The sequence below is a fragment of the Mesoplodon densirostris genome, chromosome 10, assembly GCF_025265405.1.
Source record: "Mesoplodon densirostris isolate mMesDen1 chromosome 10, mMesDen1 primary haplotype, whole genome shotgun sequence".
NCBI lineage: Eukaryota > Metazoa > Chordata > Mammalia > Artiodactyla > Ziphiidae > Mesoplodon > Mesoplodon densirostris.
In genome coordinates, this window is record NC_082670.1 from 56,824,530 (window position 1) to 56,840,121 (window position 15,592).

The 15,592-nt window shown below is 42.5% G+C and overlaps 1 protein-coding gene and 1 non-coding gene across 3 annotated transcripts in view; one reads left to right on the forward strand and one right to left on the reverse strand.

The window, feature by feature from the left end:
• Positions 1-15,592, reverse strand: part of OSBPL10 (oxysterol binding protein like 10) — a 294,376-nt gene that overhangs the window by 181,652 nt on the left and 97,132 nt on the right. For both annotated transcript variants that reach the window (XM_060109530.1, XM_060109531.1), the window contains 2 exons: positions 15,360-15,535; positions 8,371-8,450 (listed from right to left, as the gene is read on the reverse strand). In XM_060109530.1, the coding sequence (XP_059965513.1) occupies positions 8,371-8,450; positions 15,360-15,535 (256 nt within the window). The remainder of the gene's footprint in view (positions 1-8,370; positions 8,451-15,359; positions 15,536-15,592) is intronic.
• Positions 14,368-14,440, forward strand: TRNAW-CCA (transfer RNA tryptophan (anticodon CCA)). The gene has a single exon. It is a non-coding gene; the product is annotated as a tRNA-Trp (tRNA).

Here is a 15,592-nt window from a genome sequence, read left to right on the forward strand (position 1 = left end):
ACAAGACTAGTTAGTTGCTGTGAGTGGTCCAGGCACAGCCAGAAGCCAGGTCCTTTGACTCCAATCCCCACTCCATTATACCAGATGTCCTATTTGTCCTCACAATTTTTGCTTATGTCAAAAAAGATGAGAAAAGTGAAGAGACAAGCCACAGAATGGGAGAAAATATCTGTAAACCATGTATCTGATAAGTGTCTAGTACCCAGAATATATCAAGAACTCTCACAATTCAACAATTAAAAATAAATAGATAAATAATGACAAAGGATTTAAGTAGACATTTTTCCAAAGAAGATACACGAATGGCCAATAAGAACATGAAGAGATGCCCCAAATCATTAGTCACTAGGGAAATGCAAATCGAAACCACAATGAGATACAACTTCATACCCACTAGGATGGCTATAATCAAAAACTGACAAGATCAAGTGTTAACAAAGATGTAGGAAAACTGGAACCCTCATTCACTGAGCATGTAAAATGGCACAGCTACTTTGGAAAAGAGCAGCTCCTCCAAAAGTTAAACAGAGTTACCATGTGACCCAGCAATTCCTCTCCTAGGTATATACCTGAAAGAAATGAGAAAATACATTCACACAAAAACTTGTGCACAAATGTTCATAGCAGCATCATTCACAATAACAAAAAAGTGAAAGTAAGCCGAATATCCATCAACGAATGGATAAAAAAAAAAAGGTGGCATATCATGGGGACTTCCCTGGCAGTCCAGTGGTTAGGACTCCGTGCTTCTACTGCAGGAGGCACGGGTTCGATCCCTGGTCGGGGAACTAAGATGGCAAAAAATAAAAATAAAAAAGTGGCATGGGCCTCCCTGGTGGCGCAGTGGCTGAGAGTCCGCCTGCCGATGCAGGGGATACAGGTTCGTGCCCCGGTCTGGGAGGATCCCATATGCCACGGAGCGGCTGGGCCCGTGAGCCATGGCCACTGGGCCTGCGCATCCGGAGCCTGTGCTCCGCAACGGGAGAGGCCACAACAGTGAGAGGCCCGCGTACCGCAAAAAAAAAAAAAAAAAAAAAAAAAGTGGCATAGCCGTACAATGGGATTATCCAGCCATAAAAAGGAATGAGGTACTGATTCATACTATAACATGGAGGAAGCTTGGAAACATTATGCTAAGTGAAATCAGCCAGACACAAAAGACCACATACTTAATGATTCTATTTACATGAAATGTCCAGAATAGGCAACTTCTCAGAGGCAGTGGTTTGGGGTTGGCAGGGGTTGGGAGAGTAGGTGGGTAAGGGATGAGGAGGGACTGCTGATAGGCACAGGAGGGGTTTCTTTCGAGGGTGATCGAAGATTCTGGGACTTGACAGTGCTGATGGTTGCACAACTTTGTGAATACACTAAAAACCACTGAATTGTACACTTTTAAAGGATAAATTCTACAGTATGTGAATTATATCTCAAATCTTTTTAAAGAGATGGCAGCCCTTGCTAGCTATGCGTGCATGGGCAGGCATATTACTTATTCTTTCCATCCTCACCTATAAAACACAGTCATCAGTTATCCTCCAATAAGGCTTCCCTGGTGGTGCAGTGGTTGAGAATCTGCCTGCCAATGCAGGGGACAGGGGTTCGAGCCCTGGCCTGGAAGGATCCCACATGCCGCGGAGCAACTAGGCCCGTGAGACACAACTACTGAGCCTGCGCGTCTGGAGCCTGCGCTCCGCAACAAGAGAGGCCGCGATAGTGAGAGGCCCACGCACCGCGATGAAGAGTGGCCCCCGCTTGCCACAACTAGAGAAAGCCCTCGCACAGAAACGAAGACCCAACGCAGCCAAAAATAAATAAATAAATAAATTCATAAACTCCTACCGCCAACATCTTAAAAAAAATTATACTCCAATAAAGATGTTAAAAAAACAAACAAACAAACAAAAAACGCAGTCATAGTTGTACCTGCCTCGTAGGGCTGTTGTGAGACACACCTAAGATCATCCAAGAAAAGCACCTCTCTTAGTATCTGCCACTGTGTTGATAGAGGCCATTTGTTATTATTTCCTTTCCCCAAAATGTGTTCCTTTTGATTGCTATTTTCTTTAATTAAAAAAAAAAGTCAGGATACATTTTGTTCGAAATTACTCCTGATTGATTTTTGGCTGCAGGAAGCTCAGAGCTCTCTCTACATAGAATCCTCAAGTACTTGATCTAATATAAAATACAATCGTATTCAACAAAAATTAAAATATGATAACTTGGGTATAGTTTAGGGAACCCAAATCCAGCACCACTACCACTACTAATACTACTAACACACACAGGAAGGAGTGAGGAAGAGGAAGCAGGGCTGACATTTATTGCTTCAAATGCTTTATATCCGTCGCGACTTGTCATGACAGTGGCAGGTATGGAGGAGACAGCTATGATTTCCCCACAGTCCCGGGCGTAAGGACACAGTCAGCCTTGAGGGCTGACACGTGTGCGCACACGCACACACACACCATGAAAAGTGCTGTCATACAGGTGTGTCCTGGTATAAACGGCAGCACAGGAGAGAGCAGATCCACTCTTGAGCAGGCAGGTCAGGAAGGCATCACAGAACTCTACGAGCCTTGAAGACCACATGGGTATTCGCCCCAGGAAGGACGGAGAGGGAAAGGCACTCCTAGCCCAGCGAACAGCACAAACACAGGAAAAGTACACAGTGTGCCGTGTCTGGAACACACGGGTGCCCGAGAGTGAAGGTGGAGAAACCAGACCTGGCATGTAAGGGGCAGCCATCGCCAAGGTAAAGCTCTGGACTTGGTCTTAGGAAGTGGGTGCTAGCAAAGGCTGTGTGAGCCAGGGAGCAGCCCCACTGGCAACCTGCCCTTGCTCCTCTGCTGCTCACAAAAGCTCGAATTAGCTTTTCCAGTAAGCAGCCTTGAGGTGACCTCTGAAAATGGTTTGCTGTTCACTTGACCCAGAAAACCTCACAAAATCATGCAAAACAAGAGGTTCAAATCTTCACGTTCATTCTAAGAACACTCGTGAAACTGCCCAGGCCATAAAAGGTATGCATATCCAAAAAGCTACCGAGTATCTGAAGGATGTCCCTTTACAAAAGCGATGGGTGCCATTCCATCATTCCAGTGGTGAAGTTAGTAGGTGTGCTCAGACCAAACAGTGGGGCTGGACGCATGGTCAATGGTCCCAAAAGAGTGCTGAATTTTTACTGCACATACTCAAAAATGCAGAGAGGGATGCTGACCTTTAGGGCCTAGATGTAGATCCCCTGATCAGTGAGCACATTCAGGTGAATACAGCTCCCAAAATGCGGCTCAGGACTTAGCAGAGCCCATGGTCCGATCAACCTGTACATGAGCTCTCCCGGCCACACTGAGATGATCTTCACTGAAAAAGAGCAGATTGGGGCTTCCCTTGTGGCACAGTGGTTGAGAGTCTGCCTGCCGGTGCAGGGGACACGGGTTCGTGCCCCAGTCCGGGAAGATCCCACATGCCGCAGAGCGGCTGGGCCCGTGAGCCATGGCCGCTGAGCCTGCGCATTGGAGCCTGTGCTCCGCAGCGGGAGAGGCCACCACAGTGAGAGGCCCACGTACCACAAAAAAAAAAAAAAAAAAAAAAAAAAAGAGCAGATTGTCCCTAAACCAGGAAAGGAGGTTGCACAGAAGAAAAAGACACCCCAGAAGAAACTGAAGAAACAAAAACTTATGGCCCATGAATAAACTCTGCAAAAAATAATGCAAATTAAAGTTTTTAAAAAACACCTCAAACTAGTTTTCTTGGCAAATAGCTGCAGTGCAGTAAGCATGTATCGGAATCTGACCACATGAAAACACCAGTTCCTAACTTCAGACAAGTAAGGTCAGGGTCCCTGTTGCACAGATGAGGCCACGGGAGAAGTAAGAGTGAGCAGGATGTCCAACGCCAAGGCTGTGGCACAGACCAGAAGTCCTCACCGGGAGGATGCAGGGGAAGCCCAGAAGGAAGGACCGACGGGTGGGAAGCACCAGTCAACCTTTTCAGATTTAAAGAAAGCAAAACACTGTCCATGGCGCAGGAGGAGATTAAACCGGACACCGGCAAGTCCCTCCTTAGAAACCACGAAGCTGTAATGGAAGCTTTATCAGCACTTTCCAACAGAACCTTCTGTGATGATGGAAGATATTCTAACCCTATGCTGTCCAGTACGGCAGGCATCAGCCAAGCATGGCCCCTGAGCACCTGAAATGTGGATGAGCATGACCGAGAAACTGAATTTCAAATTTAATTTCAAATAATTTCAGTTTGGACAGCCTCACGTGCCCCAAGGCCTCCATATTGGACCACACAGTTTTAGGACCTACCTCTTGTCCTATTTCTTATAGCTACTGTTTTTAGACATGGAACAGAGGGAGTTTGGGATCCCTTCCCACTTTTTTTTTTTTTTTTTTTTTTTGCGGTACGCGGGCCTCTCACTGTTGTGGCCTCTCCCCGTTGCGGAGCACAGGCTCCAGACGCGCAGGCTCAGCGGCCATGGCTCACGGGCCCAGCCGCTCCGCGGCATGTGGGATCTTCCCGGACCGGGGCACGAACCCGTGTCCCCTGCATCGGCAGGCGGACTCTCAACCACTGCGCCACCAGGGAAGCCCCCTTCCCACTTTTTAATCATTCCATTACTTCTGAGCTATTCCAAACTGTTCTGAGGGGCCTCAAATTTGTTTAGTCATAAAAGAGAGGTATTCGATGTCATTTGTTAGATGACCCCCCAAATTCTTAGCATTCACTCAGTGAGGTACCAGCAGTGCCCCCTCTAGGTGAATAAAACCAGGGATTGTTTTCATTATTACCATAAATATTCTGGTACGCGCTTCTGTGAGGATGCTGGGATGCGGTGGGGTCAGGACTGGATGACATCTGAAGTCCCTCACAACCACGTGGTTTCAGATTCCACAGACGCCACTGGGTTAGTCCCGGTGGCAGGTGCTTCCCTGCTGTGATGCCGCGCAGCCAAGACAGCTAAGCACCTCTCCAAAGCCCTCTGGCTCACACCCCAGGGCAGCACACAGTCAGGAAAGCTGTAGTCATTCATCATCAGAAACCGAGTTTCCTGGGAGAACCAATTAAACAGCAGCTACACATCTCCTTACTCTTCACACAAGGCATAACACACAGCCTGCTAGAATTCCCCACCCATACCTCCCCACAACAGACAAGCCTTCTGATTCCCAGAAATAGTCCACACACCCCCATACTTGTATGGAAAAGACTGGAAGGATGAACCCCATGTGGGGTCACGTGACCTCTTTCTGTTGATATTTCTCTACACAGATAAGGCTCTGGAAGGATGCACACTCAAATAGTATCATCAGAGATTAGGTCTGGGGCTGGGATTTGGGGTGATTTTTTTCCTTCTTTGTACTTTCCTATCTTCTGAATGTTTTGCATTGCGTATAGGTAATATTTGCAATTTTTTAAAAACAATGCTACTTCCTTACAGGAAAAAAAAATGTCTTCACAAGCTGTCAGCAGTGAACTCACAACAGGAGTTATGTGTGTGGTGGGGATGGGGGTGCCAGTCAGAAAGGAGGCAGCTGAGCTGAACGGGGGCCCTGGGCGCCGCCCCAGAGTTTGAACCCCACTGCCTCTCTCCCCATCGTGGGGTTGGCTGGAGACGTAACCTCCAGAGGCAGCGATAATCATCCCCTCCTGTCACACGTTCATCCTTTAGGGGCTAAAAGGCAGAGGAGAAGGTACTAACGCCCAATTAGTGTCCGAAGAGACTTGGCAGAAGTAGACTTAGAAGTAGAAGAGACTTCGTGGACTTAGTATACGAGTCAACCCCACAAGCGAATCCACCTTTCATGTTCTATTCTATAACCCAGTATTTCCGCTGGTATAGATTCATATATATACGCACCTAGAGGTACCAGAAGATGTGTGTCCAAAGATGTTTATTATAGTATCATGTATAACAACCACAATCAAATTAAACATCTGTCAGTGAAGGACTCAAATAAAGCACTGACATCCACCCCTTAGAACAGCATCTGGTCATCCTAACAGGAGTGTAGTAGATCTAGATGTCCAACAGGGAAAAATCTCCAAGATACATTAATAAGTGTAAAAAAACCAAAGGATAGAACAGTGTGCGTGAAACGATCCATTTGTGTAAAAAACAAATGTAGAGCTACAGATACGTACACATACACACTAACGCACACCTAAATTTACTAGGCTGATGTATCAAAGAGCAGTCATCTCCAATGAGCACCTATGGTGATAGGTGAAGATATGTCCTTTTTATTTGATCCCCTTCTGTTCTATTTTATAAAAAGTAAAACAATACATATAAAAAGAAAACAATTTTATACTGCCCTGCCTAGGTGTTTATAAAATACTGATGTAATGTCCAGAACTCCTACTATAATTCCTGGAAAATAAACCAGGCCAGAGGGAAAAAGGCTTTAGAAGTGGGGCCCTACCCATATATCCAGACAAAACTATAATTCAAAAAGACACGTGCACCCCTATGTTCATAGCAGCACTTTTCACAATAGGCAAGACATGGAAATAACCTAAGTGTCCATCAACAGATGAATGGATAAAGAAGATGTGGTACATATATACAATGGAATACTACTCAGTCATAAAAAAGAATGAACCAATGCCATGTGCAGCAACATGGATGGACCTAGAGATGATCATACTAAATAAAGTAAATCAGAAAAAGAAAAATACCATATGATATCACTTATATGTGGAATCTAAAACACGACATAAATGAACTTATCTATAAAACAGAAACAGACTCAGAGATACAGAGAACAGACTTGTCGTTGCCAAGGGGGAGGGGGTGGGGGAGGAGGGATGGATTGGGAGTTCGGGATTAGCAGATGCAAACTGACATACACAGAATGGATAAACAACAAGGTCCTACTGTAGAGCACAGGGAACTATATCCAATATCCTGGGATAAACCATCATGGAAAAGAATGTGAAAAAGAATGTATACGTATGTATAACTGAGTCACTTTGCTGTACAGGACAAATTACCACAACACTGTAAATCAACTAGACTTCAATAAAATAAATTTTTAAGAAAAGAAGTGGGGCCCTACCTATGATTAAAGACCACATTTGGAGCAAGTCAAGAGGGGCATTACAGTGAGTGCAACTGCCGTAAGCGAGTCAAGGAGAGAAGATGTCTCCAGAAAGAAAAAAATAAACAAAATCATTGTGAAGAAATCATTTCAGGTTGTATTTGGAAGCAGAACAGGGAGGTATAACTAAGCAAGACATTTCCATGTCCTCCCTGAGCAAGACAGCAGACAGGTTACAGTAAATGGAAGCCTAAGAAGTCTGAAGTGTGGGTCTTCCTATCAGATACATGGAATACAGAAAAAGAATGCAAATGGATATCGTAACTAAATTTGAACTAATGACATAAAAGGGGTAGCCCTTTGAACGTTAATTCGTTAATTTTAACAAATATTTATTGTCCTGAATAAATTCATTGGTCAATTATTTCCTATACAATTTTTCAATTGAAGTACAGTTGGTTTACAATATTGTGTTCGTTTCAGGTGTACAGCGAAGTGATTCAGTTGTGGGGTTTTTTTCAGATTATAATCCATTATAGATTATTAAAATACAAGACATTGACTGTAATTCCCTGTGCTACACAGCAAATCCTTGTTGCTTATCTATTTTACGTATAGCAGTTTGTATCTGTTAACCACATACGCCTAATTTATCCCTCCCCCGCCATCCACTTTGGCAACCTCAAGTTTGTTTTATAGTATTTGGCTTTCTCTGTCTGACTTATTTATTTCCTGTATTTAAGGAAGGAGATCCTCCAAATAATCCACGAAAATGCCTACCTCCTATCTCCTACCCCCTGCGCATCTGTACCAAGATCTCAGACTGAATCCTGAAGAGAAGCTAATTCATACATGGATGCCAAACTACCTGAGAACATTCTGACACACTTAGATGCAGAAGCACCTTATAGAGCGCTTCATCAAGCTGGGGTCTCGTTTTATTTAAGGGTCTGTGACAACAAGTCTTCGTGAACAGTAAATATGACTCCTCTGCCGCCGCCACAATGACACCATCTGCTCAAGCTTCTGCGCAGACCAGTTACCAGCTGCCTAAATGGACAACACAGAAAGACACAGAAGTGTCTTTCCAGAATCAGTTCCAAGAAAGTGTCTGCATGCCCGTTCACTCTACCTACAAGCAAATCCTCCCACCTTTCTCTCGGCTTTAAATGTAAATGTCACAGGACAAGTATGAATTCCTCGATGGTGGAGAACTTTAAAGATACTATGGAAAACAGCTTCCCCCAAGAAGCCAATCACTGGGCTGAAGGCTGATCCCAGCAGATGCAACGCCCCACCTCCACCCCACCCCGCAGTGACTTACCTTAGAATTCATCTCCATGTGGTATTTGGCACAAGCTCGAAGCTGAGTCACCCAGAACTGTTTCTCTTTTGCATCAGCAGCTAAAATAGAGAAAGAAAGGCTTGGAGCAATTGAGCCAAAACACATCCAACCCATTTCTACACGCACCTGAGGGGTTGGGGGCCTGGGAATGAAGAAGCAAAAGGCAAATGCAGATGGTACTCATGCCAAAAATCTGATGACACCAAATCTCAATCAAAAATCTTTTTTTTTTTAAGAAATCTAAAAAGTTTTGAGAAACTTAAAGGGATTTTCAGAATTCCATATTCCTGGATGGAATCACTTGAACACATACAGATCAATTTCTCCAAAAGTAATCAATACACTTATATTCTTTCTCTTTTTTTAAATTTCTAACAGATTTTTTAACAGCTTTGAGATAGAATTTATATACATAAAATTCACCTGTTTTTTAATATTAAGTGATTTCTAGTATATTTACAGAATAGTACAACCATGACCATAATCTTGGTTTAGAATATTTTCAGTATCCCCCAAAGAATCCTCCACCCATCAGCAGTCACTTCCCATTTCTCTCTCCCCACCCCCTTTCCCATCCCTAGGCAACCACTAATCTGCTTTCTGTCTCATAGATTTGCTTATTCTAGACATTCCATATGAATGCTCCCATGCAGTATGTGGCTGCCTTCTTTTTTTTTTTTTTTTTTTCTTTTTGCGGTATGCGGGCCTCTCACTGTTGTGGCCTCTCCCGTTGCGGAGCACAGGCTCCGGATGCGCAGGCCCAGCGGCCATGGCTCACGGGCCCAGCCGCTCCGCGGCATATGGGATCCTCCCAGATCGGGGCACGAACCCGTATCCCCTGCATCGGCAGGCGGACTCTCAACCACTGCGCCACCAGGGAGGCCCTGTGGCTGCCTTCTTTTACTTAATATTTTTCAGGTTCATCCACATTGTAGCATTTTTATTGCCCCTAACACATTTTTTTAAATCTCTCTTTTCAACTTATAAATACCAACTCAGAAACTTCAAACAGAACAAAACTGAATAAAGTAAGTTTCTTAGCATTAGAAGGGGTTTAGAGGTGGAATTTCCTTTTCAGTGGGGCATTATCTAAGTGGCTGAAAATATGCTTTGTTAAAACACTTTGCTTTACTGTGTAGTACACAGTGGGGGCACCTAATATAGTCCTATGACAGGTGCTTAATGAAGGTTTCCCTGAAGAAGTGACAAAAAAATTCCCTCTTAAACCACGTTAAAAACTTAACTTATTCTGAAATGTCTGTTATGAGAACAACTTGGCCAATTTTTTAAACTCTTCTGAAAAAGTCATTTCTACTTCTTTAAAAAGCAGCAGGGAAGACAAAACGTGATTATTTTTAATGCCTCTACCACATGTGGCTAAAAGGAGGATCAAAGTACAGTGTTAGAGGCCCCTTTGTTATCTATCGGAGTTGTAATGTGGAGTTATCAGCCTTTACAAAGGCATTCAGTTGAATTACCCTTTTTTTTTTTTTGCGGTACACGGGCCTCTCACTGTTGTGGCCTCTCCCGTTGCGGAGCGCAGGCTCCTGACACGCAGGCTCCAGACATGCAGGCTCAGCGGCCATGGCTCACAGGCCCAGCCACTCCGTGGCATATGGGATCTTCCCGGACCGGGGCACGAACCCATGTCCTCTGCATCAGCAGGCGGACTCTCAACCACTGCGCCACCAGGGAAGCCCTACCATTTTAATATGTGTTCTCAAGGGTTCTTATTATGACTGAACAGAATAAGGTACAAAATGTTGACTTATAGACCCTCAAATGTCCCTCAAAGAGACATTACAGTACCAGTCACTTGCATAGTCACAACCTTCCATCTACACCCCCATCTCTCAAATATATAAAATTATTTTCTTAAAAGATCATGGATACATAACAGGTTCTAATAAAATCCAAGTTAATTTAATTGCATAACTCACTGCATAAATATTTTAACAGAATATTTACTGCATAAATGTTGACTATACAGAAAACAAAATGATTCCCCTAGAAATTTGTATCATTTACAAAAATGAGCCTGTCATCTGTCAATAAAACCCAACTTCAGCTTGAACTTCTAGTGAAGAAATCTGGAAGTGCAGACCAGCGTAAGACTGGGTGAACCCTACTTCCAAAGAATAAAAGGATTCTGCAGAAACTAGAGCCATTTCCCTTAGGAACATGAAGAACTGCTGGTTTGCGGCAGTACCCAAAGGCTCTACACCAAAAACATTCCCAGAGCTGTTCAGCTATTAACATCAAGGTTCATCTCTACATGTAGCGAGATGTGAAATGAGAAAACCAATGCCCAGATTCTTGGATGGACCAAGGACCAGCCAGAAAGAGGCAGAAATGTGTCCTCCCTCTGCTGTAGTGGGTAAGTTTAAGCTAAATTTAGCCCTTGTGATTAGTTCATGCAGATAATAAAACTTTTATGTTTGCTATTAAAACAACCCTTAAAAAAAAACTTGGGGTTTAATAACCCAGAGAATAACAACTAAAAGGCAAAGTGAGATGGCTCAAATGGTTCACTGGTTGGGCTGTTCTTTTGTACGGGTTTGTGTCATTTTAGAAACCACAGGCGGGGTTATAGCAATACAAGAAACAAGAAAAATCTCAAATGAACAAACTAACCTTACACCTAAAGGAACTAGAGAAAGAAGAACAAACAAAACCCAAAGTTAGTAGAAGGAAAGAAACCATAAAGATCAGAGCAGAAATAAATGAAATAGAAACAATACAACAATAGCAAAGATCAATAAAACTAAAAGCTGGTTCTTTGAGAAGGTAAACAAAATTGATACACCATTAGCCAGACTCATCAAGAAAAAGAGGGAGAGGACTCAAATCAATAAAATTAGAAATGAAAAAGGAGAAGTTACAACAGACACCTCAGAAATACAAAGCATCCTAAGAGACTACTACAAGCAACTCTATGCTAATAAAATGGACAACCTGGAAGAAATGGACAAATTCTTAGAAAGGTATAACCTTCCAAGACTGAACCAGGAAGAAATAGAAAATATGAACAGACAAATCACAAGGAATGAAATTGAAAGTGATTAAAAATCTTCCAACAAACAAAAGTCCAGGACCAGATGGCTTCACAGGTGAATTCTATTAAACATTTAGAGAAGAGCTAACACCCATCCTTCTCAAACTCTTCCAAAAAACTGCAGAGGAAGGAACACTCCCAAACTCATTCTGTGAGGTCACCATCACCCTGATACCAAAACCAGACAAAGATACTACAAAAAAAGAAAATTACAGACCAATATCACTGATGAACATAGATGCAAAAATCCTCAACAAAATACTAGCAAACAGAATCAAACAACACATTAAAAGGATCATACACCATGATCAAGTGGGATTTATCCCAGGGATGCAAGGATTCTTCAATATACGCAAATCAATCAATGTGATACACCATATTAACAAACTGAAGAAGAAAACCCATATGATCATCTCAGTAGATGCAGAAAAAACTTTTGACAAAATTCAACACCAACTTATGATAAAAACTCTCCAGAAGTGGGCATAGAGGGAACCTACCTCAACATAATGAAGGCCATATACGACAAACCCACAGCAAACATCATTCTCAATGGTGAAAAACTGAAAGCATTTCCTCTAAGATCAGGAACAAGACAAGGATGTCCACACTCACCACTATTATTCAACATAGTTTGGAAGTCTTAGCCATGGCAACCAGAGAAGAAAAAGAAATAAAAGGAATACAAATTGGAAAAGAAGAAGAAAAAGTCAGTGTTTTCAGATGACATGATACTATACATAGAGAATCCTAAAGATGCCACCAGAAAACTACTAAAGCTAATCAATGAATTTGGTAAGGTTGCAGGATACAAAATTAAAGCGCAGAAATCTCTTGCTTATACTCTAACAACAAAAGATCAGAAAGAGAAATTAAGGAAACAATCCCATTCACCATTGCAACAAAAAGAATAAAATACCTAGGAATAAACCTACCTAAGGAGGTAAAAGACCTGTACTCAGAAAACTATAAAACACTAATGAAAGAAATTAAAGATGATACCAACAGATGGAGAGATATACCATGTTCTTGGATTGGAAGTATCAATATTGTGAAAATGACTATACTACCCAAAGCAATCAACAGATTCAATGCAATCCCTATCAAATTACCAATGGCGTTTTTTACAGAACTAGAACAAAAAAATCTTAAAATTTGTGTGGAGACACAAAAGACCCCAAACAGCCAAAGCAGTCTTGAGGGAAAGAAACGGAGCTGGAGGAATCAGACTCCCTGACTTCAGACTATACTACAAAGCTACAGTAATCAAGACAATATGGTACTGGCACAAAAACAGAAATATAGATCAATGGAACAGGATAGAAAGTCCAGAGATAAACCCATGCATCTATGGTCAACTAATCTATGACAAAGGAGGCAAGGATATACAATGGAGAAAAGAGAGTCTCTTCAGTAAGCGGTGCTGGGAAAACTGGACAGCTACACGTAAAAGAATGAAATTAGAACCCTCCCTAACACCATACACAAAAATAAACTCAAATTGGATTCCAGACCTAAATATAAGACTGGACACTATAAAACTCTTAGAGGAAAACATAGGAAGAACACTCTTTGATATAAATCACAGCAAGATCTTTTTGATTCACCTCCTAGAGTAATGGAAATAAAAACAAAAATAAACAAATGGGACCTAATGAAACTTAAAAGCTTTTGCACAGCAAAGCAAACTACAAAAAAGATGAAAAGACAACCCTCAGAATGGGAGAAAATATTTGCCAATGAATCAACGGACAACGGATTAATCTCCAAAATATATAAACAGCTCATGCAGCTCAATATTAAAAAAAACAAACAACTCAATCAAAAAATGGGCAGAAGACCTAAATAGACATTTCTCCAAAGAAGACATACAGATGGCCAAGAAGCACATGAAAACCTGCTCAACATCACTGATTATTAGAGAAATGCAAATCAAAACTACAATGAGGTATCACCTCACACCAGTTAGAATGGGCATCATCAGAAAATCTACAAACAACAGATGCTGGAGAGGGTGTGGAGAAAAGGGAACCCTCTTGCACTGTTGGTGGGAATGTAAATTGATACAGCCACTATGGAGCACAGTATGGAGGTTCCTTAAAAAACTAAAAATATATTTACCATATGACCCAGCAATCCCACTACTGGGCATACACCCAGAGAAAACCATAATTCAAAAAGACACATGCACCCCAATGTTCACTGCAGCACTATTTACAATATTCAGGTCATGGAAGCAACCTGAATGCCCATAGGCAGACAAATGGATAAAGGTGTGGTAGATATATACAATGGAATACTACTCAGCCACAAAGAGGAACGAAATTGGGTCATTTGTAGAGACTGTCATATAGAGTGAAGTAAGTAAGAAAGAGAAAAACAAATGTCGTATATTAACGCATATATGTGCAACCTAGAAAAATGGTACAGATGAACCGGTTTGCAGGGCAGGAAGAGAGACACAGATGTAGAGAACAAATGTATGGACACCAAGGGGGGAAAGCGAGGCAGGGTGGGGGGGGGTGTGATGAATTGGGAGATGGGGATTGACATGTATACACTAATACATATAAAATGGATAACTAATAAGAACCTGCTGTATAAAAAAATAAAATAAAATTCAAAAATTCAATAGGAAAGAAAACAAAAGCACAGGCGGCGGTGGGGCATTAAGTTTTTCACCTGCTATTGTTTCTGCTCTGACAATTTATTAAGCAATAAAGAGCAAAGAGAAACCAAGGACCATATAAATCTGGGACACATACTGTATGAATCTCCAAAGAGAACATGAATCTTCTCACAGTTCCCAAAAAACAAAAAACTTTCTTCAACTATAGACAATTTTATATCATAGGTTTGTGGATTGTTATAGATCCTGAGATATGACTTGTTATATTGATAATAAAAGAACCTCAGGAAATTCCCTGGTGGTCCAGTGGTTAGGACTCTGCACTTCCAAAGACAGAGGCCCAGGTTCAATCCCTGGTTGGGGAACTAAGATCCCACAAGCTGCACAGCGTGGCCAAAAAATAAAAATAAAGGAACCTCAGCTTAGCCTGCCTCTAGGTAGCAAAGCTTGGAGGAAGGTCAGTCAGCAAACTGACTCTGTGTGTGTTTGTACATGCACAAGCATGCAAACATATGCATTTGGGGTTTGGTTTTGTTATTTTGTTAGAAGAAGACTGACAATTTTTCCGGCAATGTGCCCATGACAGAATGCTGGAAGAATGATCTAGCAATCAAATCACACCGCTGCAGACAACTCTGGCCCATCAGAAAACCTGCGAGGTGGATATGCCTCGGGGGCGACAAGACCTACAGTTCCAGCCAAATGCTGGGCTCTCCCGAGACCTGAGGAGGATGCTTAGCAGACCTCAGCTTTCAAGAAGCAAAGAGAAGGGGAGAAAGTGGACAACAGGACATAACACCAGTTGGCTTTTCACCAGGCTCTAGGGCCACAATGGGTTAAATAAAGTACAAGTGAAGGGACCTTTACTAAGAGCTGGTTCTAGAGAAACTTTGAGCGGAGGACACCATGACCCTTAAAAGGCTTGACCTGTCCTCAGATCACAGCCCCACGGGCATTGGAGGAAAGATTCACAGTATATGGTCCAGGAAAATATATACTGAGCTAATATGAAAAATCTGCCCAAGTCCTAAGGCTCAGCCAGGTTTGAGATCACTCACCTTTTGTTTGTCCTTAATTGCTCAGTTAATTAGGACAAACACTTCCTAATGTCAGCTCCTCTCCCCACCCCAGGGGTAGGAGAAGCAGCATCTGTCACCAGAGTCCGCAAACCCGGCAAACTGTTAAAGGTGATTTTTTTAAAAAATCAAAAAAAAAGAGAGCCATCACCATTGTAACTGTGAACCCAGGAGGCCCATCTGAAAAGTTCCCGGGAGAAGAACATACCTCTCAGTTTGTACATCTCCCCATTGGCAGAGTACACGACCAGCATATGGGGTGCTTCATCACTCAGGGACACGATGGCGCCAGACAGAGACAGGGCCCCTCGAGGCTTCTGGTGTTTGCTTTGCTCATTCACAAAATACTGCAGGATACCAGCCTCAAAATCCAGCACAAAGTACCTGTGTTGAGAAACCACAGTGCATCAGTTTCCTCTCCAAGCAAAGAAGAAAAAGAAC